The 26,071-nt window shown below is 47.8% G+C and overlaps 1 protein-coding gene across 7 annotated transcripts in view; it reads left to right on the plus strand.

Annotated features, from left to right (window-relative positions):
* CDH26 (cadherin 26) overlaps positions 1–20,406 on the plus strand; it is a 44,391-nt gene extending 23,985 nt beyond the window's left edge. For 2 of the 7 annotated variants that reach the window (XM_053574190.1, XM_053574195.1), the window contains 9 exons: positions 1,139–1,407; positions 2,669–2,811; positions 4,030–4,269; positions 5,557–5,778; positions 6,347–6,477; positions 7,457–7,534; positions 9,308–9,376; positions 14,594–14,668; positions 19,822–20,406. In XM_053574190.1, the coding sequence (XP_053430165.1) occupies positions 1,139–1,407; positions 2,669–2,811; positions 4,030–4,269; positions 5,557–5,778; positions 6,347–6,477; positions 7,457–7,534; positions 9,308–9,376; positions 14,594–14,668; positions 19,822–20,061 (1,467 nt within the window). In that variant the 3' untranslated portion in view covers positions 20,062–20,406. Of the gene's footprint in view, positions 1–1,138; positions 1,408–2,668; positions 2,812–4,029; positions 4,270–5,556; positions 5,779–6,346; positions 6,478–7,456; positions 7,535–8,345; positions 8,439–9,307; positions 9,377–14,593; positions 14,669–19,821 lie in introns of those variants that run through there. The other 5 variants (XM_053574192.1, XM_053574193.1, XM_053574191.1 and 2 more) reach the window with 5 other exon arrangements.
* The last annotated feature ends 5,665 nt before the right edge of the window (positions 20,407–26,071 follow it).

Consider the following 26,071-nt stretch of genomic DNA (forward strand, 5'->3'; position numbering starts at 1 on the left):
TTGAGCTCAGGAGTTTGAGGCCAGCCTGAGCAAGAGTGAGCACTCTCATCTCTACTAAAAATAGAAAACTTGCTTGTGTAGTGGTGGATGCCCTTAGTTTCAGCCACTGGGGAGGAGGAAGCAAGTGGGTCACTCAGGCCCAAGAGTTTGAGATTGCTATGAGCTACAATGATGCCACGGCACTCTACCCCAGGTGACAGAGTGAGACTCTGTCTCAAAAAAAGAAAAAGAAAAGTAATAGATTTACATGGGCTTTAACATGTTTATTTTCTCCTGAGTGATTAAATACATGAAAACGTTTTCTTCAACCCTCGTTTTTCTTTTCTTCTTGCGAGTTTTAAGTGTTTACAATGTTTAAAGTTTAAAGAAGTGAAAGCATTTGTGTGCCTTTAACAGTGTGGTGAACTCCTGGCAGAAGCTGGCCTGGAGGACGGTGTTAGTAACTCATATTACTGATAAGCAAATCAGAGCCCAGAGAGGTTGGACCCTTTACAAAAAGTCACACAGCTCCAGAGTGGTGGAGGAGAGATTCTGACGGGGCAGCGTGCCCTGGTTTCATAGCTCTCAGCCAGACCCTGGAATGAGCAGCACAGGTGAGTCACTTGGGGGAAGGCACGTGAGAGCCCGCCGAGGAGTTTAACCAGCCCCCAGGAGACGCTGACGGCCCACTCACCACACCGTGAACAGCACGGCTCTGAAGACACTACACTAGGTGCCCACGTGGAATTTTCCAAATATGCTCAGGGTTTCAATCCTTTCAAGTCACTGACCACTTTGTATGCAGAATAACTGTGATCACTAATATCTACATTTCCCTAAGTTCCCCTGACTCTTTGCAGTAAGGTTGTCACATTAATCTTTCATTAAGTTATGGTTTTTGTTGCATTTTTCATGACCCCCTGATGGATGGTGGCTCTTTTCAACCAGGAGAGGGGGAGAGAAAAAAATAAAAAAGAAAAGAACTCCATAAATGATTTGAAAATGAGCTGAAGACTGCCTTTGATCATTATCAAAGACAACGTAAATAATACATGAAGTGCAAAAGCCACAGCCCTCAGCCCCAGGCCAACTGGGTGCTGCGTTTCCCCTGGCCACAGGAGCAGCAGGCGCTAATGAAATCCTCTCTCTGGCATTCCAGCCTTTGGATTATGAAACTCACCCAGTGCGAAGCCTGGTCATCACCGTGGAGAATGAGGACCCACTCTTCTCCTGCGAGGGGGGCGAGCTCCGGCAGCCCAGGGTGGCTGTGGCAAGCGCTACCGTCAGTGTCCAGGTGATGGACGCCAACGACCCGCCAGCCTTTCACCCTGAGAGCTTCGTGGTCAGCAAAGAGGAAGGGGCCAGGCCTGGAACCCAGCTGGGGACATTTAATGCTGTGGATCCAGACAAACCAGCCAGCCGGATAAGGTGAGGGTGAGAGACAGGAAAGGCAGCTATGTCCGTGGACTTGGCCAGGGATTCCTGCCGCAAAACCAGCTCCTCGGAAGTGTTCATGAGGTGGATGCAGGCTCAGTGAGGACAGTAGGAGAAGCCACCAGGCGAATGCCCATGGGCCCAGCTTAAACGCTCTTGTTCTCAGCTTTCTCTGGCCCCACCAGAAGTCACTTGCTCACTGCCAACTGCCCTTCCCAGGGGCATCTTTTCTTTTCTTTTCTTCATATTAAAATCATTTGTTTATATTTCTAAATTCTTTTTTACCAGGGGTTATAAACTGACAGCCCTCTTGCTTCTGGGTAAGACTTTTTTTTAAGTGTGATAAAATACACGTAACCTGACATTTACCATCTTAACGATCGTTGGCATTTAACCAAGGCAGTGCTATTAACTATAGTCACCGCGCTTGTATAACCATCACAGCCATCCATCCCCAGGACTCTCTTCATTTTGTGAAACTGAAATCTGTCCCCATTAAACACTAGGTTAACCCCAGGGCCTTGGCGCCCAACCCTCTTCCGTCTGTCTCTCTAAGTTTGACTATTCCGGGGGCGCCGTGGGAGCAGAATCCTGCAGTGTCTGCCTCATTTCCCTTAACGTCTTGATGTGCAGTCATGTTAATTCCTGTGTCAGTTTCCTTTCTTTTCAAGACTGAATGTATATACATTGCAGGTATTTTCTGCATTTATTTTGGTCCATTCATCCATCCATGGGGACTTGGGTCGCTCACTGGACTGCTTTTTCTTTCTTTCTTTCTTTTTTTATTAAATCATAGCTGTGTACATTGATATAATCATGGGGCATCATTCACTAGCTTCAAAGATTGTTTACCAAGTTTCACATATACCCTTGTAAGATGCACCGCTGGTATAATCCCACCAATCTGGACTGTTTTTACAAATAAAGTTTCTAGAGATTACATGTACGTAACAGCCTGTGTTTTCTGGACATTCTTGAAGAACGAGAGAACTTGGCCTGTTTGGGCCTGTGGTATCTGGAGCCGTGATCACAGAGGCAGAGCAGGGGTCACGTGGTCTGCCCCTTCAGGCTGACCCCAGCTGCTGGCCTTGGTCCCTCTGCCTTCATTAGATTCATGCATGCTCTTGTGCTTCAACAGTTCCTAGAATTCCCTGAAGTCCTCAGGATAGGAATAGTGTTTCTATGATACATTTTGATTTTTTCCTTTGGATATAACTTTTTAGTTTATAAACTGTGTGTGTTTTCCTTCCACAAGGTATAAACTGGTTCATGACCCAGCACATTGGGTTGCCATAGATGAGAACTCGGGAGCTGTCACCACCACGAAGCCGATTGACCGAGAGTCCCCTCACGTAAATGACAGCTTTTACACAGTCATCGTTCATGCTGTCGACGATGGTGAGTGTGTAGCCAAAGTTTGGGGTGGGGAGGAGTACTCATTTTTTCTTTCTGAGGGATAATGACACCGGTGAACTCTTTCAGTACAACTGAGAAAAACGTACAATAAACCTTGTTATCCCTTGGCATCCACTCTGGGGATTATTTCTGATCGTAATTCTCCAGATGATTGACTAGGGACCAATACCATCAAAAGAGGCCAGAAGTCATTCAGAAGGGGCCGTCAGGCAGCCAGGAGGCTGCAATCAAACCCGGCACCTTTGTCATCTGTTTATAAGAGAACTCTTTAGCTCCTTGTTGAAGCCAGTGATGTGTGATACATATTTAGCACAGCTTCCCTGCACTTGTGGTGGCTTATGAGCTCAGGTAGATGTGACTGTAGGGGACAAATGTGTCATAAGCCAGGATGGGGGATTTCATCAGCACGTTTCAGTACTTCTCTCTACAGTCTCCCAAGGATCAGTTTTTAGACACACCAAACCAAATTTGAATAAATGAAAAAATTCAAGTCACTTTAAAATTGCATTTAAGAAAATCTGTGAACTGAAAGCCAGGACCCAAGCGATGAGCAACTGTACATCCTACTTGTATAATTAACTAGCTGAATGTTGGTTATGCACATTTGAAATGAGTTCCTAATCAATGTTACGAGAGGAGAAAGAAAGGGGGGGCTGTTCCCAGGTCCCTGGACTCTGTGATGGATGGTCTCACAGTTGGCGTTTTTATTAGAAAAAATTTTTAGATACTTATAGATTCTCATGTGGTTGTAAGAAATAGTAGAGTGGATGCTGAGCACCCTCTGCCCAGTTTCTCTCCATGGAAACATATGCAAAGCTGTGGTGCAGCATCGCAGGCAGATGCAGCTGAGAACCAGAATGCGTCCGTCCCACAAGGACCCCTCATGTCACCCTTTATTGTTACACCCCTTCCCTTCCTCCTTAACACCAGGCATGACTGACCTTTTAATGTATTTAATTATGTTACTTTCTACCTCCTTCTATAAATGATTTGAGGTGACATGTGTTTTTTAATAAAAGCAGGAAAACCGACCAAGTTCATGCCAATAGGGCTTATGAATCTGAAATGGTCCCAAAGTGCCAGTGAAATCCTTCTTTCTTGAGAGATGGCATCTACCTGGGCATCTATCCCAGGCCTCTGTGCACACAGAACTTCTTTAATTGATGAACAAGTCCTCCTGGCATGCTCTCCCTTTACAAGGCCTCCCACAGCAGACTGGCACAGGGACCCTAATGCTCTTCCTGTCTGACATCAATGACAACGCCCCAGCTCTGAAGCCCCATTCCCGCTACATGGAGGTGTGTGACTCTGCAAGGATCAGGTCCCTCCTTGTTGAGGCGGAGGATCCGGACCTGGAGCCCTACTCTGCCCCGTTCACGTTTGAGTTGGTTGACACCTGGGGAAATGCAGAGGACACGTGGAAACTGGGGACAAATTGGGGTGAGTGTATTGGCCATGGGTAGAGGGTAGAAAAGGGCAGAAACCCAATTCAGACAGATTTAGGTGAAAAAGGAATTTCTTGGCTTAATTGTAACAGAACCAACGTCAGGTAAGTCTGCATTCTGGTAGAGCAGGTCTGGGCTCTCTGAGGACACCCCTGGAATAGCTTTCTTCTTAAGGGGTCAAGTGGCTCCCGGGAGTCCCCGGGACACATCCTACAACCTGGGGCTTCCAGGAGAAGCTCTAGGACACATATGCCTGCTTGGCCTGGGTCAGCTGCCCTGCCAATCCTGTTGGTTTATAAGCTGGAGGGAGGACATGCTTGTTGGCTGGCCCCCAGTCCACACATGCACCTCGCTGGAGTCTAGGCTCATCCCCCCAGGCTGAGGATTTGGGAAGTGTGGGCTCTCTTGAGGAAAGGTGGAGTGCTATTCCCCGAGTGCGACCTGAGGCCGGGCAGGCTGAGAGTGGCTGGTGTGCGCTGCCCATCCTGTTTCTATCAGCCAGTCTGCCGCATGCAGACATTTGGAGCTGAGACTGTGAGCTCCTGCTATGGCTCCCAGATGCAGAGCCGGTAGCAGGGCGTCCCACCTTGCCCCAGAGGAGGTCTGGTCTTTGCCCTAAGTTTCTAACAGGATGTGGAAAGGGAGATCTCTAAGCCCTTGGGATGTCCTGGCTGACACGATAGCCTCTGTTTACCTGGGTGTCTTGGGAGGGTGGGGACTTTTGGTCACAAAATCACAGTTGACCATGGGGGTGGCTGTGGGGAAGCCTCAGGGCAACCATGCAGGAGTCCAGCCAGGTTCACTGATCCATCTCCAGTGAGGACTCTGGACCCCGAGGCTAAGAGCCACTTCCCCAGGTGGCCCTGCTTCCTGTGTGCCATCACAGATGCACACTCCTGGTGAGGAAGCGCTGCCCCGCCTTCCTAGAAGAGGAGGGTGGGAGCTCTGTGCGGGGGGGCTCCTCCGGAGTCTGCCGTAGGCTTCTGTTCTTGCCTGATTTTGCTCTGCCTCCTCTCCCTGTAGTAAACTGTCACCATTGGTCTAACAGCTTCCAGTGAGTTCAGAAGTCCTTGTCAAGAGTCACGGAACCTGCAGGTGGTCTTGGGAACCCCTGAACTTGCAGCGGATGTCAGAAGTGAGGGTGGTCTTAGGGACCGTCCCCTCTAGCTTTACAGGTGGCTACTTCCGCAGGGAGCTGTGACCCAGGGAGGACACTGAGTCGGTGTGAGCTGAGGAGGTGAACAGTAAGTGAGCCCTGTGTGCGGCTCTTCTCCTCGTGCAGGTCGGTCAGTTGAACTTGCAATGTTGAGAAGCCTCCCACATGGGAACTACTCGGTGCCGCTCATCATCGGAGACAGACAGGGCATCTCCCAGAAGCAGACGGTCCATGTGAGGCTCTGCTCCTGCCTCGGCGGGGTCACCTGTGTGGAGCCCTTAGGTGCAGGAGCAGAGTCCCTCACAGGCGTCCTGCTTGCTGTCTGTGGAGCGTTCATGGCTCTGGCAGGTCAGTGGTCTGTAGGGGATGTCGTGGTCTGTGGCCCATTTCCTCAGGCCCTAGGCCAGGGTTATGGGGTTTGCTAGGGTGGGTGGCAGGTGTTGGCAGGATTTCAGGGAGGCCTTTGAGAATGAGCCCTGGGCGTACTCAGGTTCCTGGACTCAGACTAAGGGCTGCCGCCCTGGCCAGACAGGATGGCCAACTGCAAAAGCAGCTTCTCCTCAACAAGCAGTAATTTGAACAGTGGAACCCATGGATGGCACAGTCAAAGGGTGGCGTGTGTTTGTAATGACCACAGGGACAGCACTGTCAGATGTCGACTCCTGGCCTTGGCAAGACTAATAAGGAAGCTAGTTTTTCTAAGAAATAGTACACTGGCCAGGTATAATTAATTAATTCAATAGTTATCTAACACCTGCTTGTGCCCCAACTGAGCTAATTCTGTAGCTGCCCAGATGGTCAGGACACTTTGGCCATGTCCATTCATGGCTACACTGTAAGGTCACAAAACATGATCCTCTTGAAACCTCTGCAGGGGTGGAGCTGGCCAGCCCTTGTCCCCTTTGTCTCATCACAGTGGCCCTGCTGCTTCTGCTGCGATGTTACTTCGCATCTGAACCCGGGAGGCGCAGGTTCGCTATCCCCAGTGACGAAGGCCACCAGACCCTGATCTTGTATAACGAGGAGAGCAAGGCCAGCCCAGCCCAGGTAGGGGAATGTGATGACGCGGGCACACAGCACAAACTTTACCACCAATATATCCTCCCCCCATCTCTTTACTCTAACTCATATTTGAGTGACAGGTCACAAAAAAACCCGGCAAAAATCGACCAACTCCACTAAATGGATTTACGTAATCTAATTGAGCCTTGGCTTTCTTATATAAAGTTAGATTGATAATGTTCTCTCTTTCTTGGGTTTATTAGACAGTTTAATCAAATAGCACATGTAAAGTCCTTAGCATAGGATAGGTAACTGATGGGTATGCAGTAATTTACTAGCAGTCATTACTAATGAGGTCCTTATAACTATTGGTAAGTAAGGCCATTTCATGGAGCGCACACTGAACCTGTGCAAACATCTTAGGTGGATATTCCAGCCCACACATGCATGCTCCATGCTCTTGGGAAGAGTCCATCTAAGATGTCACCTTGGTCCCACACTGTCACATTCTGCCACTGAGCCACAGGGATGCTACCTGAGATGGGTGCTCAGTGGGACGGCATAGATGCCTTCCCTGTGCGCGAGAAGCTAGTGAGCTCTTAGCCAACAGAAATCCAGCACCCATCAATGTATGAGTCCCTCGGCGAGTAGATTCATGGAAGGAGAAGTAACAGATAATGCAGAGAGCACCTCACAACAGCGGTGACCCCAGGAGCCATCACCATGAGCTGCTTTTAGATTCTGGGGTCTCCTGGAACAAACATCTTTTACTATCACTTCGCAAGAAACACTACACAACAAGAATCGTGACCTCCCAGCCAACAATCCCCAGAGACAGACAGAAAAAACATTCCTTCTCCAAATGAGCCATGCAGATTTTCGGGAGCTGACTTTTCCACGGTCTGGGTCTTCCCCGCTGTGGCATAGAGGCCATGCGTGGGGGAAGCAGCAGGCCTTGCCCTCTGGCTTTATTTTTGCCATCTGTGATATCAGCCCACCCTATTTTATTCCCTGTGTTCTATAGACATGGTCAGACGTCACGGCTGGGATGCCAGCTCTGCCGGTCCACACAGCCACAGTGGGAGCCAAGCTGGGTGCTAAGGTAACAGGTCATTTATTCACTTCTTGATTTTAAACAGGTGACTTTGCTGAAGCTTTCCATGGCTCTTCCCACCTCTGTGTATCCAGGGAGGACCTTCTGCAAGTCAGCTGTCTCCCCAGCCCCCACCTGCAGAGCCCTAATACACCTTCCCCTCCCCGCAGCAAAGTCTCTTCCTCTCTGCGGCAGGGTCGGACGACTCGGTGCTTCTGGGTTCGTCCAGTGACACCTTCACATTTTTTTTTGCCATATGCAATGCCGCTTATACTAGTGTGCTTTATAAAGTATTTTTTGTTTAAATGGACTTGTATCCAAATTAAGTACACTTATTTAAATAGGATATTTTACATTTTAACTATAAATTCAAAACAAGTTTTACTTGTATAAAGAGCAGGCAAGTGTAAAAACAGGCATGATAGGAACAATAGAAAAATCATAGAAGTAATAATAGAAAAATCAGACACAATAGTTCTAGGTAGGTGGTACCACCTACAAAAGTTCAGGCTCTATGGGAGAAAGGCAGGGAAAGCTCATTCTGGAGCTCTGGTCACTCTGAAGCACCAGTTTCTCCTGATGTTCTAAAGGTATGGAAAGGAATTAAATAGAGATGTTATTCTCACTACGCAATTCAATGTTATTTAAAACCTGTTTCCCAACTGGCTAACCTTCCCTTTTCTAATTACTGAATGAGAAGGCCCCTGGCCAGGGTGGTGGGCACGGCAGGCCCCAGGGAGGGCTTCCCTTCCCTCACTCCTGCCAAGGTGTCCCCTGGAGGGATGGGACAGCTCAGCTCTCTTTCCTTCCTCTTAACCAGCCTGTGAGCTTCCAGAGGTCAGAGGCTTTGCCGTGAGGAGCATGCAGGACACTTTGCGTGCAAGGTCCCGTTGCATTGTCACCAGAGCCTCACCCAGTGGACGGTGGATGTGAGAGTGGAGGAGACGTCCCTGTCGTACAGGGGCAGAAACCTAGGCTTAGCGGCATCTTTGTGTTGGCATGCCCTTGGGTCCCCTTCACAGTGCCCTGCAAATAGTGAGAACATCTCTGCTGCCTGGTTACATCAACTGCCTTTCCCTAAGTGGTCACATAGATGTACCGGCAAAACCAGGGCTGTCCATCCTGCAGCCCCACAGGCCTGCATGTTGATTTTATGAGGCCTTTTTTGCTTATCTCTGTTGTTGCATATCATGAAAAGGATACACAGTCTTTTTTTTGTTGTTGTTTAATCAGTCGCGTTGGTGTTTGTGTATTTAATGTGTGGCCCAAGACAACCCCTTTTCTTCCAGTGTGGTAGAGGAAAAAAATGTTGGACACCCTTACTGAGCTGGTATTTTAAAACCTTCTGCAAAGGACGAAATATCTTCCCTACAACCACTATCACAGCTCTGTGCCTACTTTGTTTTCTTTGAAATTTTGCTTCATTAGTGAAGGATCTATATCAAAATAATAGAAACCCAAAGCAAAAACTGCCCATAATCCCGTCACTAAATCTCGACAATTTCACTTGTGAGCGTCACCTTTTAGATCCTGTCTGCATGTGTGTTCACTTTTCACAGGTAGACAAGATAGTTCACGTGCCGCCATCACACCAGGCTGCTCCAGCCTGTTTCCCTCGCTTCTCGTCATCTTTCCTTTCTGATTCCCGCTTCCCTTCCCTGTTATCATGCTAATTTTTGTTGCCTATGAGTCCATGAGCAGGGGAAGATGTGGACGGTCACACTTGCTTCTCCGCTGGGGGAAAAGGTGCTCTTTTTTGAGTAAATCAGCCTTTCCCCCTAGGATCTCAATGACGTGCCACCATCAACAGTGGTTTCATCAGACCAAGCACACTCGACTCTGGGTACTCCGGTGAGTTGTGGAAGGTCGCTCCCTGCCGTGGTCGTGTCACTAATGACTGACAGTTGGTTCTCTCAAGACAGGGGGTCCTTCTCGGAAGTTCTGTGATAGTTAGAATGAGCACACAGTCAATGAAAATCTGAGAACTGGGGCTTCATCCAATCCGCCATCTGTCCATCGGTCCAACGGGCTGTTATTATTATTGTTAGTGGTTGGTGCATTGGGAATTTTTGTTTGATGGTCCTGATCAAATAGCACACATTTAGATACCCACAATTAGATATATCTTCTTGTGTCTGTCTAAGGGCACCAGAGGTAATCCATAAGGTTAAGATCACATGAATTTCACGCTGACTGTGTTCTAGCCGAGTGATGTCACACTTTCTGCTAAATGGAGCCCTGAATTCCCCGCTCTACCTAGAAATTCCAGAACTATTGCTTTGCTTTGTAAAATGATTTTTCTGAAGTAATTTTAGATTCATAGAAGTTTCAGAATAGCATGGCCAATTCCCACAGCACCTTCCCAGCGTCTTCCAAGGGTGGAAACTGGTGGCACGACGCTGCATTAATCAGTATTAAAGTATCAGATACAGACCTTAGTTAAACTTCACCAGTTTAACTTGCTATTATTTTTAACAAAAGTTAACTTTTCAGACATACAATTAAAATGGGTATTCATGGTCCAAAGAGCCATGGTATCATATCCAATTTTTGTGAGAGAAAACTTCTAACAATGAATTCAAGATCTCCGTGAATGTGTATCTTTGCTTGGCCTGCATCTGAGCAAAGACAAAAATGTGGTTCTGTTCTTTGCGACCTCTGAAGGCTTGTGCACCGAGGGACATGTCCGTGGGCCCTGGTGGCCAGCTTCCCGGACGCAGGTCCCGTGTATGGCCCGGCCCTGGGCTCAGATGGGCCCGTGCTGGCGGATGCTCCACTCTTACTTCCCTGGCATTCTCAATATTTGGACAAGGTGCCCACATTTTCTTCCTGCGTCGGCCCTGACAGTCATGTAGCTGGGCCTGGGTCTTGGCAGTGAGCATGTATCATTCACAGATGTTGAGGTCATAGTCATGGCAGAGAGGAAGTCCATCTGGGTGTCTGTGGACCCACGATGGAGATTGTGAGCCCAACGTTCTCAGGCTCCTTGTCCCTAAGCAGCCATAAAACCTGTCCATGGACCTCTACCATGTATATCTATGCTGCTCCCACTAGAAACGATACTTCTTTAATACCAAAACAAAAAGCAATATGACTGTAAGGATTTCTAGTTATGTATTTGCATCCTTTGGTATTTTATACGAAACCAGCAAACACTGTATCCCTTTTAATTTTAAGGGCCGTGGCATCCTATTTGAGCCGAGAGGAATGAAAACCAGATACTGTGCTCTCTTAAGTATAGTTATGGGTATTACTAAGAAAAGGATCACCTTGTTGTCCTGCTGAATAGCTACAGAAAGCCCTGGAGACTGGAAATGTGGAAGGGAAAAGGCAGTGTGAGATATGGCCCAGATCCAAACCAACTAACCAAGAAGCGACTGTGGGGCAGGTTGGAGGTGGCTAAGGCTCGTCTCGCTGGTTCTTCAGACCCGAGCAGAGCCCCTTTGTGTGACGAACTCAAGCATAGGCTGAATATCTTCCGCTTCTTCACAGATGTGTAGAAGGTTTGAGCTAAGGAGTCTGAGAGATCATTTAGTCGATTTTTCCCCCTAAATATTTTTAGTAGCAGAATTCCTCTTTCCAAATGAGATTCTACAAGGCCAGGCACAGTAGCTCACACCTGTAATCCTAGCACTCTGGGAGGCTGAGGCAGGTGGATTTCTGGAGCTCACAGGTTCAAGACTAGCCTGAGCAAGAGCAAGACCCTATCTCTAAAAATAGCCAGGTGTTGAGGCAGGTGCCTGTAATCCCAGCTACTCAGGAGGCTGAGGTAAAAGAATCACTTGAGCCCAAGAGTTTGAACTGGCTGTGAGCTGTGATGTCACGGCACTCTCCCAAGGGTGAAAAAATGAGACTCTGCCTAAGGAAAAAAAAAAATGAGAGAGAGAGATTGTATAGAGAACTCTATTATAAATAAAACAGGTTCTATACATCTGTGAAGAAGTGACATTTTTCTGCTAGTTTGGTTTGCATTCACATTACAACATACGCCTGTTGCCAAAAATTACCAATATTTGTGATTGAATTTTTTGTTTTCATCAGTGATTCTGATGGAGAATCAGAAAAACAAAAACAAAAACAAAAGGCAGTTGGATATTATGGATAGAGTTTGCAAAATGATATTATTGTAGCACCTAATTCATTGTCTCACATTTTCTAATTGGTTTTTAAAGTATGGACAGAAGTTTGATATACACCAACAAGAAATTTCAAATAGTAACAGTTTTTAAGTAGCTCAACTTATAATATTAGGATTCTCTTTGATTAATCAAACATGGGACAAAAAGCTTCTATCAGATTTCATAAAAGCGAATTAACATTGTCCCAATTGACATATTGGGATGGGGGGCTCAAAAAGATCTAACTCACTTTTGTTATCTTATAAAAATAGCATTAAATATTACTGAAATAATTTGTAAATAATTAAAATAAAATTTAGGTACTCTTGCTGAAGCATCTTTGAGGAGTCATAGGCTCTGGGGACACAGTCTGAAACCAGTATCTGTGTCCAGAGAGATTCTAAGAAAGGGACTAACACTCTCTCAGCCACGGTGGAGCTACATGTGGCCTGGCTCCAGGCAAAACCACCTGAGTCTTCCTCGGGAAGGAGCCAGGCTGGAGGCTGGTCTGCCTCTTCCTCCAGCCTGGGGCCACCAGGCACGGGCAACAAGCACCTGGTCAGAGAGCACTCAGGGGCGTCCACACAGCCCCACACAGGCTGCAAGCGCTTATCAGTGGTGGCAGATATCACAAAAATTATGCCTGGGACTGTTTCTGCTCATCACCTTTCGTTACTGTTTGTGTATTTAATGTGTGGCCCAAGACAACTCTTAGATAAACATTTATAGCCAGCCTTGGGCCATGGTTGGACACTCCAGGAGAGTCTGTATCTTAGAGTCTTCTTCCGAGAGGCCCGAGGGGACCAAACAGGGAGGGTGAGGAAGGTCACAGCATCTCCACTCCGATGCTCCCAACGCTGGGAGCCCAGCAGGCAGGGTCCCTGGGGCTGCTTTGTAGTGGTTCACACCTCGAATCTTTTGCTAAGTGTGTTCAGTTTCGTTTACTGTGGTGTGATGTGGTTTCTCTTTGTGTGCACACACACGTACCTACGAACAGCTGTGTGTTGCTTAACTACAGGAACACCTTCTGACACACGTGTCCCCGTGGCTCCCTGCTGTGTGAGCAGCATGGGATGCATTCACAGACCTGGGATGGAGAACCTGCCCCTCAAGGGATTAAAACAGGATGGTGACCAGGGCACATCTAAACCCAGCTGGCACAGCGGCTGCACGCTCAGCTATGGGGCACAGCCTGTCGCTCCTGACCCACAGCCTGGTGCAGTGTGGGACTGTCCTGAGCACCGCAGGCAGCTGTGCCAGGGTGGCAGGTGTTTGTGTGTCTGGACATACCTAAATAGGGAAAAAGCGTAGTGAAAATAGGGTGCCACAACCCTATGGGCCCACCAGCTGCTGTCTGCCGGTGATTGAAACATTATGTGGTGCATGACCTGACCTTACCTGTGCTCGTGACCTTACCTGTGCTCGTGACCTTACCTGTGCTCGTGTATTTAGACGCGTGGACAGACACCTGATTCTTGAACTGTGGGGTCCCCTTATGTGCTACTCCTGAGACAGCAAGAGCAGCCCCCCTCTCCCTCCTCCTCAGCCTACTGAGCGTGGAGACGAGGAGGAGGAGACCTTTACGACGGCCCTCTCACTGCCAGGGAATGCAGAGTCCCTGGGTCCCTCTTTCTCGCCACTTTCCTAGTGACATCGCCTTTTCTCTAGCGTACCGTGTGGCAGGAATCGGTACATAACCCATACCGTGCTCAACAGCAGGGTGTTAGTAGCTACGTTTTGGGAGAGTCTGAAGTTCCAGCTGGAGTTTTGACTGTGCAGGGTCAGTGCCTCTGATGCTCGTGTTGTTCAAGGTCAACTCTACAGGCATGTGTGTGTGAGTGTGTGTGAGTGTGTGTATGTGCACGCCCATCTACACATCTCCAGGCGTGTCTGCACACACATGTGCATGTATATCTGTACGCGCATGAATACCCTCATGGACACAAAACTGGCCGAGATTTTATCATGTTTTACACATGTCTTCTAGAAACCAGGAAGTTTCTCTAAACCCAGGAAAGGTCAGAAATCAACGGAGCCATAAAGGCCACCAGTGTTTAAATACACAAATTGTATCATGTCACTTTCCAGCTTAAAAATTCCCGACAGCTTGCCATTATACCTGGGATAAAGTCTGCATCCATCCCCGACCCTAAGGTCCCCTGAGCCCCTCTGTCATCTGGCCTCTGTCCCTGCCCCAGCCTCCCTACTCCGCACACACAGCGTCCCCTCCTGTCCAGGGCCTCTGTTGTTCCCTCCGCCTAGAATCCTTCTGGGAGGGCTTCTCAGCCCTGTGGGGAGAGGGCCCCTCTTACATCTTCCTTTGCTGACCAATCTCATGCTTCTCGTCACTTGAGGCTGCGTGTTTTGTGGTTGCCTAAGCCTGAGCGTGAACGCTGGATGGCAAGGTGCCTGACTTGACTCCACACTGGAGTCTGTGGGCTCCCAAGTGGCTGCTCCATGTGGCTGGCACTGGGCCTGTGTCCTCAGCTCTTTGACAGTGCCCAGGCACTCATCTCCATAAACATTTGCCCAGGGAACAGGTGACTGCCAGCAAGCTCGCCATTAGCAAGGATCAGAGGGAGGAAAGTGGGGAGGAGCAGGAGGGACAATGCGGGGGACACAGGGCCCTGCCAGGCTGCTGAAGGGACTGACTTGCTACAGGATTGAGCCCCGAACCGTGCCAACCAGGCTCCCTCCGGCTCCTCCCTCCCCAGAAGTGTGTTTCAGCCTAGGCATTGGAGGTACCCAGTCAGCTTCTGGGAACTCTTAGGGCCTCCCCCCTCCCCCGGGACACAAAGAGGTGAAAGATGAGCATATTGCCTTGACCCGGCTCCTTACCTCAGAGGGGGCTGTGCTGAGTTTGCCCCCCCACCCCATGCTGGGGGTGGTGGTGGAAATGGCCGGGGGTCATTTCCTCGGGGTGCTAAGGCTCTACTGGTTTGCTCTGCAGGTCTGTCTGGATGGCGTGGTTCCCAGGCGACTCCTGGCCACAGTAGAAGGAAGGATAGCAGAGACACTGTGGCAGGTAGGGAAGTGCTTCCCATCCTGTGCATGGGCTGCTGGCTTTGTGTCACCACAGTGCTCCAGGCTTGACCTGGGGACTCTTCCTCCTCAATCACTGTATTAGCTCAGGCTGCCATAGCAAAATACTGTGACTGAGTGGTTAAACAACAGAAATGTATTGTCTCACGGTTCTGGAAGCTGCAAGCCTGAGGTGGGGGTGCCTGCATGGTCAGGTTCTGGGGCCAGCTCTTTCTGGCTTGCAGACGGCTGTCTACTTGCTGTGTCTTCACATGGTGGGGGAGAGAAAGACCAAGCTCCCAAGCTCTGTGGTGTCTCTCCTTATTGGGGCACTAATCCCATCACGAGGACCCCACCCTCATGACCTCATCTGAACATAATTTTCTCCCAAAGGCCCCATCTCCAAATACCATCACATTAGGCAGGGTTAGGGTTTCAACACAATAATGGGGGTGGGGTGGCATAACAATTGAGTCCATAGCAATCACTTTACTGGGAATCCTCCTTCCAGGGCTGCTTTGCAGAACCCAACTCAAGACAGAGTGAAAGGCCTTTTCTGCAAAATAGTGAAAGCTGAGGGTATACCATGCTTAAGGGAGTTATTGGGTAAGACTGAAGTCAGACATATCCCAGAAGGTTCCTCGACACAGCCACCTTCTTTGCTTGGCAAGAGCTGCGCAAACCTCTGGGTGGGTTTATGGAAGGAGCCGAGTGGTCTTCATGCTCAAGTCTGGGGGCTCTGCATGCCCCTGCCTGGAGAGGGCTGCACAAGAGCGGCTGGGCCATCCTAAGGAGCTCCAGGGAACTCAGACCCACAAAGTAATAAGCAAAAAAGGAACGTGTAAAAGCAGCAGTCTGCCAGCTGGGGTGTTTTATTTGACAAACACACGTATAATGCTCACTTTTTTCCAGTCTCTGCTCTGAGTGCTTGAAAGACAGGTGTTAACTCTCAGCCCTTAGCCTGCGGGGACAGATACCATCACATTCCTTTTTATAAAATGAGAAAACATGGGAATGAAGATGTTCAGTAATGTGCCCGAGATCTCAACTGTAGAGAGTGGAAGACGTGGGGCTCCCAGGAAGGCAGCTGCATCCCAGGGCCTACACATGCGAGGGTTCCGTGCCCAGGCCCAGGCCCAGGCCCTCTCATCAGAACCTCCACCTTCAGGTCCTGGTGATGTGCCCAGGCATTCCTTCCTCTGACTGTCAGAATGGATGACAGTCAGGGTTGCAGGCCCTGAGGCCCAAGGAGGTGAGCCCAGACAGAGTCAGGGTGTGGAGTCACTGCCTGGTGTCTCCCCAGGGTCAGAATCCCCTGGTTCCTGTCACAGTACCCAGGGTGGAGCTCCAGCTCCACACCTCAGTGACAGCCCTGAGCCTGCCAGTGGCCTGGCCCCTCCTGGCTCCTGCTCTAGAGTCCCGAAGAATGAGGGACACCTGGTGGCTATTGCCAAGTCTAGAAGCTGTGGTAGAACTAGGCTAGCCAGTCTCCTGTGGGCAGGCTGTGTGCCCACAAGGTCAGGGCTGCAGGACACCTCGCTGGTCGCTGGTTGCTGGAGAGGAAGACCGGGAATGGGCCACAGAGACGTATCTGTACATCTCTCCCGAGTAGAGGGTGACCTTGGTGAGGGCAGGGCTGTGCTGTTACTGGTACAGGACACTTGGTCACTGAAGAAGGAACGGATGAAAGAACTTTTTTTCACTACAGCCTGAGGAGGTAGACAGATCTGTCAACGGAGGCTCAGAGAAGTTGTCTCATGTGGTACAGCTGGCAGGGGAGGGCCAGAGCTGGGGCCCAGGATGGCCAACTTCAGACGGGCCACCTGACCACTGAGCAGTACCAGGGACTCTTCTCTTGGGCCATAAATGTTCATCTGTAAGGTGGGGCAGGGCGGACAATGACGTGCACAGATGGAACCACATTACTACTTGAGTGCAGGATGTGGCAGTTATGACATGGTGTCTGGCTTCCCCACTATCACAGTGCACACACACAGAGCTCATGCTATGTGCTGCATGTGGACGAGGCCTGGGTCCTGCCCAGCGGTGGCAGGAGAAGGCTACATGGCCACCTGGGACCACCCTCCGTCCCCTGCCAGGTAGGTAGCTTTATTCAGGGAAAGCTGAGAATTCTGTGCATGGTGTGAGAGGAAAAGGTGAATTAGGAGGCCCATTCTTTCCCTCCTGAGTCCTCTGACTTAGTTGGTGGTTTAAGATGAATTATTGATATGCAGCTTCTGCTGAATCGGGTTGCAGAGACCCACTGCTCTGCTGCCCACCAGGTGGGGGTGGGTTGAGTCCAGGCAGCCCAGACCCCATGGCAGAGTCTACGCAGCTCTGCATACGCCAATTATCCAGGCAGCTTCACTGCAGGATGTGCCAGGACTTCCAAGGCCTTGGCAGGGCTGCATGCTTGCTTGTTAGTTGGCAGGAGCCTCTTTTGCCCCCCAGCTAAGCAACTCTATGCTATGCGGTCATGTGGTCATCTGCTGACTGCAGTCCTCGAATTTGCAGACCCATGCTGTGGGCAGGTGGCAGGTGTACAGGTGAGTGGTCCTACAATTGCCTGGGGCTCCCAGCCTGATGCATCTTGGACACTAAACAGAGGGCCCAGGAAGGGCTCGTGTTGTGAACCAGGGGGAGGTGAGGACAACGCCTATCAGAGCCAGTGGGCATTGCTGAGAGCTGGGAGCTGGTGGTCACATCAGAACAGGGACAGGCATGACAGTCCCCCAACCCCACTGCACTCTCCAAGCCTCTACCCCCCACTTTGGGTTCTGAGCCCTCAGATGCCGATTGTCTTCACACTGGAGGGGAGCTCACCTCTTAGGAATCAGCTAGTTATGGGTTAGGGGCTCCTGCTGAACCCACTCCCTCCAGGGTTGGTGGGACCCTCTTAGGGATCCCAGGAGGTAGACTAAAGCTGTCCTCTCACCCTCCCTGTCTTCAACAACACACTTATGGAGTCCTCAGAGCAGAACAACCCAGAAAAGTCTTCAGAGAGGTATTTCAGGTGCTAAATGATGAGCTGGAGTTGCTGAGTGGAGTTTGGCAGGTGGGGCTAGTCGTTCACAGAGAAGTGGACTTCAGGTGCAGTAGAAGGAGGAGAGCACGGAGGGGATGTGAGACATGGGGTAGAAGACTGGCCCTACCAGGAGACAGGGCTGGTGCCCTGGAGTGTTGCTGGGTTTTGGAGGCTGAAAACCGCTCCTGAGGGCTTTAGGCAGAGAGATATAATGAAAGGTTTGAGGCCTAGAAATAGTCTCTGGTGCTTGCATGTGTGTAGGGGGCAGGGAGAGCAGAGGAAGTCAGGGTGGTGAGGAGTGGCTGTCAGGAAGGCATCAGAGGGGCCTCATGCAAAGACATCTCTGGCTGATGTCACAGTTCAGTGTGTGTGTGTCCAGGAGCCTTCCAAATGGGAAGCAGGGCCCAGGCTCCTTCCACCTTGTGGCTCTGCCACCATCAGAACCTGGAGACATGGCTGGAGGATGTGAAAGAGAGAGAGCAGAAGCTCTTGGGAGGGTCTTACAGGCCAGGCAATGTCTGACATCCGATCTTCTTCAGCTTTAGTTGGTCATAGGCACACTTCTTACTGCCAGGAGGGAAATGTGACCTTGCCAGTGCCCAGGAAGAGAGAGAAATGAGCTTGGTTAGCTCTGTGCTGCCCTGTCTTATGCTGGAGATGAGGACTTGCCCTAAGGCTTTGGCTGTGGGACTGGAGAAGAGGGGACAGGGAGGTGACCAGGAGTGCACTGGGCATCTGGGGAGAGAGGAAGGGACAACCTGGGGTTTCAAGCTGGAGCACCGGGGCTGTTGGGCTGTCATCACATGAAAACAGGCTGGAGGGGCGGCGCCTGTGGCTCAAGGAGTAGGGCGCCGGTCCCATATGCCGGAGGTGGCGGGTTCAAACCCAGCCCCGGCCAAAAACCACAAAAAAAAAAAAAAAAAAAAAAAAGAGAGTGGGTTCTAGAGCCAGACCACTCTATAAAAAAAAAAAAAAAAAAAGAAAACAGGCTGGAGGTTTTCAGATGTTAGTCTTTCTCTTCCTGCCATCACTGCTTTGCCTTGACCCACTCACTGTTATTTCCTTAATTCCTTTCTATAAATCAGCTCACATTTTAATGAACATTTTGCTTTACTGTCAGCTGAGCAGGGGTGTTTGTGAGATGATGGCGTCAACACGCTCGTCATTGTGTTTTAAAATGTATGTTAAAATGGTGATCTGTTCAAATAAATATGTGTACTGTTGCCATCTAAACCATTTAACATGGTAGGGGCCAGAAAGCCTCCTGCCGAGGGTTAAGACAATAAAGACTGCAGGACTGAGGCTGTTGGGAAGGTCAGCCTTGTCTTTTTGGGCATGAAAACAACCCAGATAACAGCAAGTCAAGGCCTCAGAACTCACAGCAACAGGTGGTGGCTGGGTTTGTCCTCCAGGCTGTAACAGGGTCTGCGCTCTTGCTTGGGGGACCCCAAGGGTGGGGAAGCAGGTTGGGGGAGAATGAAGACTTTCAGGGATCTTGAGTCTGAGGTCCCCGTGGACTCCTTGTGGAGCTGCCCAGTGGTCAGTTGGGATTCTGGCTCTGGATGTGACCACAGGGAGCATCCCAAGTGGTGATAATTGTTGGGACATTGCCATGGGTCAGGGCACGGAGGGAGCCATATCTGGAACAGGGAAACCAGGGAGAAGTGGATTGAGACGTGATGGAGTTGGAAGGGTGCAGGGAGCAGGACCAGCCCTTCTAGGAAGGGGGAGGGAAGCATGAGCACAGTTGAAGGACAGCCCCAAGCACGTCTGCAAGGAAGAGCCAAGGGGAATGGACATGGCGAAGATGCAGAAAAGAGGGGCAAGCCGTCCAAACACGGACCCTAGGGAGTTGCAGGCCAGGAGATATCCAGGCCACAGGAAGAGGGGACCCTAAAGAGTGGACCTGTAAGAGGGGGCCCCTGCCCTAGTGCTGGGACATCTACCACTGAAATTGTTGCAGTCCCTTCCTAGAAATTAGCTGGAGACTCAGGGTGGTCTCATTCTCTCAGAGTGATTTTGACTGACTGCGTCTCTGAGTCTAGACACTCCTGTGACAGCAGGGACTTGGGGCCTGTCCAGGTTCCTCAAATCATCCCTATACTCACCATCTCTCTCTGGATTCTCCCCAGAAGCTCCGTGGAGTTGACGAGCTAGAGGAGGGCAGCAGCCACCGGCCCCATGTCTACCTGGCAGAGGGAGCGAGTGAAGGGGCCCTGTCATCGCTCAGCTCTCTGGTCTTCTCAGAACAGGAACTGCCTCCTGACCTGCTGGATGGTTTGGGCCCCAAATCCGCTCAGCTGGCAGGGCTGTACTCTGGGTGTTTGTCCCCTAGAAATGCACATTCTGGAGAATTAAAGCCATCCATGTAGGGGAGTCACTAGCCACTATTCAGGGCTTTTTCTCTGCCTTTGTTCTTTTTTATATGACCTCCTAGTCCTAGGATAAGGATGAACTGTTAGCCTGGTTTAAAAGCTTTGGTAGTCTTGAACTGATCATCTTGAAACAAAGCAACACATATTATCCTTTGTTAAAATTTGGGAGGAACTCACCTAATGTGCAGGATGTAATGGCACATTTCAAAACTATTAAGAAAAGAGTATAACTGTCTTACCACAACTAATAAGTAAGTGAGGTGATGGTTGTGTTAATCATCAGTTCAATGTAAGCATTCCACATTGTATATCAAATCAGTACACTGAACCCCATAAATGCATCAATGTACACAGTTATGATTTAATAAACAAAATAAAGGGCAGCGCCTGTGGCTCAAAGGGGTAGGGCGCTGGTCCCATATGCCGGAGGTGGCGGGTTCAAACCCAGCCCTGGCCAAAAACCACAAAAAAAAAAAAAAAAAGAAACAAAGTAAAATAAAATTTGGTTGAATTTTGTAAGTAAATCTGAATGTAGTTGGGTCACTCTTTCCTTCCATTAGCAGCCTAGCTCTGAGGGTAAATGAAAACGTAATTTGTAGATTACCCAACTATTTGGCAACGGTAGGTCATACTGGTGAAAAGTAAAAATGGATTTTCAAGGGTTATTTCCATTCTATAATTATGATCTGCCTCAGTTTAAGTGAAAAAAAATAGGTGGACAGGGAAATATTTTCTAGAGCATTCATAATCAGTATTTTCAGTGATGTTTTAAAAAAATACTGGTCCCTTTTCACTTTTTGATCAGATATATAAAATATGTTATCTTCAGAGAAATGATCATTCTATAACTTCATAAGCAGTTCACACTTTTAAAAAAGGTAAGAACTGACATCATTTAACTTACATAAGAGAATTTATGAGCCTTTCAATGAATAAGTTCTGATTAGATTTTTATCTTTTCAACAAAACCACCAAGTTTAATTGGTTTTTACTTGTCTACTTACTGCTAATGCAAATTGCAAGGAGGCGATGGTCTTTTTAAAAATGTTAATTTTTTTCAGATAACAGGACATGTGCCCTGTAAATAGTTTTTTGTTGTTTTTTTTTGTCTGAGTAATAGATAAGAGTCTAAGCAGAGTTTAGCATGTGACCAGAACACTTTAACGTGGGTGTTTGATATCTGAAAGTCTGAAGCAATGTTTTTCAACCTTTTAATCTCACGGCTTACTCAAATCTATTGTTAAACTTCTGTGGTACACTGAAATTATGTTGATCCAAAAAAGGAGTTAAAAAAAAAAAAAGAATATACTTACTGTGCTTTGAACTTCTTTCAAAAATAATTTAATTATTGATCTTTAAAAATTTTTGCAGCATGCCTCTCAATGGCTCACTGGTTGAAAATCACCGGTCTACAGCCAAATCTAAAAACTTTAATATGAGTAATGAGTGTTAGCTTTGGTGAATGCCCACTCAAGTGCACAAGGATAAATCAAGAGAAATGTGTTTGCTGTCAGATTGATGGTGAGTTTTAGCTCAGAGTTAAAACCTTTCCCTTCTTTCCGAAGAAGCTGCACACGTATTTGTTCTGCGACCTCGTCTGTTCAGACACAGTCACATCGTTCATACTCTAGAGCTTTGGGTAACCAACAAGGAAGAAAAACCATATCCAAAGCATTGGGATATCTAAATCTGACACACGATTGTATAGAACAGCTGTGCTAACTGGGGTGATTCAGAGCAGAATCTAAGACATTTTCTGGGTAATTCAGCATATTTAGAAAAGCATATGTTTAAGTCTGAATTGTTGGCAGGGGCCAATAGGTGGTTGCCTTATCACTGGGGGCAAATCTCACCCACCATCCGTTCTTGTAAATAAAGTTTTATTGGCACACAGCCTCGCTCATTTGTTTAGGAATTTTCTGCAGCCCTTTCTGTGTTCTAGCTGCTGAACTGAGTGTTGCCACAGAGACTGCATGGCCTGGCTTTATGGAAGAAGTGTTTTTAACCCCTTCTCTAAGGTGTTCTTCTTGGGAGCGCCACCTCCCATCACACACGTGTATCTACAAGCTGCAATAAAAACAAATGCATTACCACCACACTTTGAAAGCTTTTAAGTAAATTTGCTTTGGGCTATGGTAACTCATTTAACTTACTATTGGTTAGGAAATCTTAGCAGTTATTGTGCTTATTTGAGAATTCTTGCATTATGAGGCACTTTTCCAATAATTTTTTTTAAAAACTGATAAAATAGTCATGAAATATTCATAAACACCAAATTTAACATTTAAGGAGAACAAAATGTTATATTTTGTAGCTATTTAATTAGACATTCATTGATTTTAACTTTGTTGGGGGTTTTTCTGGGGGTATTTTGAAGCTAACAATTATTTTTTTCGGATTGCTTTAGTAGGCCTTGGGCTTTGGGGATATAGTGTTCAGTGGACACAGTGGCCGTTGCCATCTTCAGGAAGCTCCCTGGTACACGATACTTCAGCCCTTGCCTGCAGATGTGAGCTTCTATCATGTAGTATCACCTTCTTCCGAATCTTGGCTGGCTCTCCACAAGTCCATCCTCAAGTCTCTCTAGGTGCTTTAAAAAGGTTTCCACTAAAAGTGTCAGTATCAGGAGATTTTGGTGAACCTTGTTAGCCTCGAATGGAATTCACATATACTCATGAATCAAACCAGTTCTTACTAATGGCAATGAAGAGGCAATAAAACAGAAATAGTTAATATTTTCAGGGAAAATGTAATTGTATTAAGACCATTAACCTCCAAATTATTTAGCCATCCAAAGATCACTTTAGTTCTCAGAAGTTAAATATTTACTTTGCATTTCATCCATGTGCAATTGCAATCTCATCGGTGTTACAGAGCTTTTCATCTGAGACGTTTGTTTCATTTACTTGTATGATTTACTAAACACAGAATATATCTCAGCTGTTAAACCTTTCCTTTTCCCAAGTGAAACATACCGTCCAGGCAGACCTCACTTTCTGTCCCCATGAAGTTAATGATAGTCCCCTCAAAGGTGACCTGTGGCAGCCAGCGAGGAATGGGGACATCGCCAGGCAGAGGATGTTCTGAGATTGTTCCCCTGCATTGGAGATGTTTCCTGTGTGGCAGAGAGTGCAAACCTTGTCAAGTCTTTCCCTCTTCTGCAATGTGTGTGTCTGGGGCAAAAAAAAAACACCTACCATGAAGAAAGAAAAGGATAAAGAGTTCTAGAGCTATAAAAGCATTGTCCTTTAACTTTTCCCAGCACAAACACACCAGTACTGAAATTTGATGTGAGTAGGAGGCTGCAGAGAATGCTGATTGGTCAGACCTGTGTCACCTCGTTCTCCTCCACAAAAAAACAATGAATTTTTATAATGCAAACAAGATTCCAAATGGGAGCAACATTCTCATCCTTCATTGCATGTGGGTGAGGGCGTGCATCTAAATTCTAGCCAATAAGAGTCAACTTCGAGGAAGTGTCCTTGAGGGGTAGAGATATGTCTGTCTCCTTCCATTCTTCTCCTGGGAGTGAGGACATGATGGCTGGAGCTGGGGCAGCCATCCTGTAAGTTGCTATTAGAGTCGATACGTGGTGTAGAAACAGGTTAGAGGGATACAGGTCCCTGACACCAGGGGGCACTTCTCCATCCCTGGACCATCTTAGATGCAAAATAAGGGAGAATTAAATCTGTCCAGATCTGATCTTTACTTATACCAAATACAGAACCAAGGGAAGTGAGCTTCACGTAGCACAACTTAAGCATGTGGCACTGGCTTCGTGGTTATTTTCAGGGGGCAGAGACTCAAATATTGTGGGCTAGAGAGCAGGCAACCCTTGTTAAACAAAAACAAAGCATTTGCTAAAAAAAGTCCCCTGTTGTTTTTTTTGAAAAGCAGCCCATATCCTGAATAAGAATTGAGGTAGGAAATGGCAGGAGAAATCCGTAATACAGAAAAACATTAGCTGCTTCTAGCAATCTTCCATGAGAGGGAGATGGACATTGGCTATCGCTGGCCAGTCCGTGAGTGAGGAGAGGAAAGGCAGCTGTGCTAATGGACACTCTCTGCCTGTGGTCTGCGACCTAAGCTGGAGAGACCTCGGTAATTTGGAGCTTTGCAGGCAAAGCACCTGCTGCATCTCTAAACTACATCGGTCATAGAAATGGTTTCTACAATGTGGCAGACTTGGCAGAAAATAAAACTGGTGCTGCCGTCCGCCAATTTGGAACTTTGCGTCAAAATCCATTTTAAGGGTGTTGCCTTTCAGCCAAGCCCTGTTGCCCTCGACAGCTCCAGGTGGGCGCCGTCAGGCTGTGGGAGAGGCAGTGCTGGCACAGCGTGGAGGGCCCCGAGGGAGGGGCCAGAATCTTTAGTGTTATAAACTGTGTCTTTGCAGGCAGCAAATAGATCTAAAATCTCTATGTTATTGAAAAAACAAAATGGTTTTGCTAAAGAAACCACAAGGCTGGTCTGCAAAGGGCCGTGATTATTCAACCCCGAAGCATCTTTGGAATCAGCGACCTGAGGAGGAAGTAGCAAACTGCAAAAACCTCACGGCCCAGGAAGGGCAGCCCCTGAGATGCTGCGTCTCGGGAGGCAGTGGGGACGAGGGGGGAACACCTCCCCAGAACACGAGGTTGGGACCACGCAGCTGACACTAGGGAGGGTGTCCCTGCTCCCCTGCTCACCAGGTGCAGCGGACCGCCCTGTCGGTGGCCTTCAGCCCGAGGGAGTGTAGGGAGAAGGAACGAGGAAAGTTGAGAGGTCGGCGCAGGAAAGACAGTCTGGCACACCACGGGTGAAGTATGCAGCTGTGAATTTATTGGGTACACATGTTGGTATTTATACATTTTTACAGAGCTTACATAATGCAATCTTTTTGCTTACGTGTGCGGGTTATCTTTGCGTTTACAAGTGTGATTTATCATGCATTGTTATGTTTTAACGTTCCGCTTCCGGAGGGTGGCGGTTATTAGTCAACTCTGTCTGCTTTCTCCTATCTCAGTTTCTTATTATCTTTTTAGAACAGCTTGACATCTTCTTTATGTTAATGCTTGACTAATTCTACATTTACTATTTGATCTTATTGTTATTGATAATTATAATTTTGATTTAGAGTAAATTCCTTGACAAGTATTATTTTTCCTATTGATTTTTATTATGCGTGACAATTGGTGAAACAAGATGTTCTGAACAGGACTTTATGGTGGGTGGATGTGTTTTAGTGACTTTGTAACTTATGTAGATAATTTGTATTTCATGTCCTTGGGCTTATCGTCTTAGCTCACTGGTGGGAAAACATCTTTATGTGTTCATTGTTGGTGCCACTGAGTTTAGCAGCTCACAAGGCTGTGCTCTATCTGGATTAGTAGTACATTGTGCTCATTCTTAGGAAAGTACATATTGACAATTTATCAGAACAAACAGACTTCTGGTACAGGATGACAAACACATGAGTAGACGCCACAATCTTTAAACTTAAGCGGGTAACTGAGTATGCTAGGCAACATTTCTGATGCTGTGCATACTGGGGGCGCTGGGGGCAAAGCTCCGGGGAGCACGAACCACCTTCCCGTCGTTCTGTAACGCGGACAGCACTGCCTCACTACGGCTATATGCCGTGGGTGCGGCATTTCCCCCTTTTTTGTTTTTAAACCGCAGTTTAAAGACTTCTTGGCGTATAGAGATAATAGAGGAAAACAGACATTGTATGAGACATGGTAACAACAACACAACACAAAATGATAAACAACAAATAATGGTTATGAGCACAATATACTGGATCCAGTTAAGAGGATTGAGTGCTTTAAACCCATTAGTTAAAGATTGGGTTAATGTGTTAAGAGAAGTTATTGGTAAATGAGTTTGACTCATGGCTGTAATATCTTGTTGTAAGTTGTGTAAATTATGTGTTATATTATTGTCTCTCTAGACACCTTGAAGATGTGCTTGTACTTTGTTCCATGAGTTAGATACATTATATGGTAAAGGTGTAATGTAAATGGCT

This window comes from Nycticebus coucang, chromosome 21 (genome assembly GCF_027406575.1).
Source record: "Nycticebus coucang isolate mNycCou1 chromosome 21, mNycCou1.pri, whole genome shotgun sequence".
NCBI classification, from domain to species: Eukaryota; Metazoa; Chordata; class Mammalia; order Primates; family Lorisidae; genus Nycticebus; species Nycticebus coucang.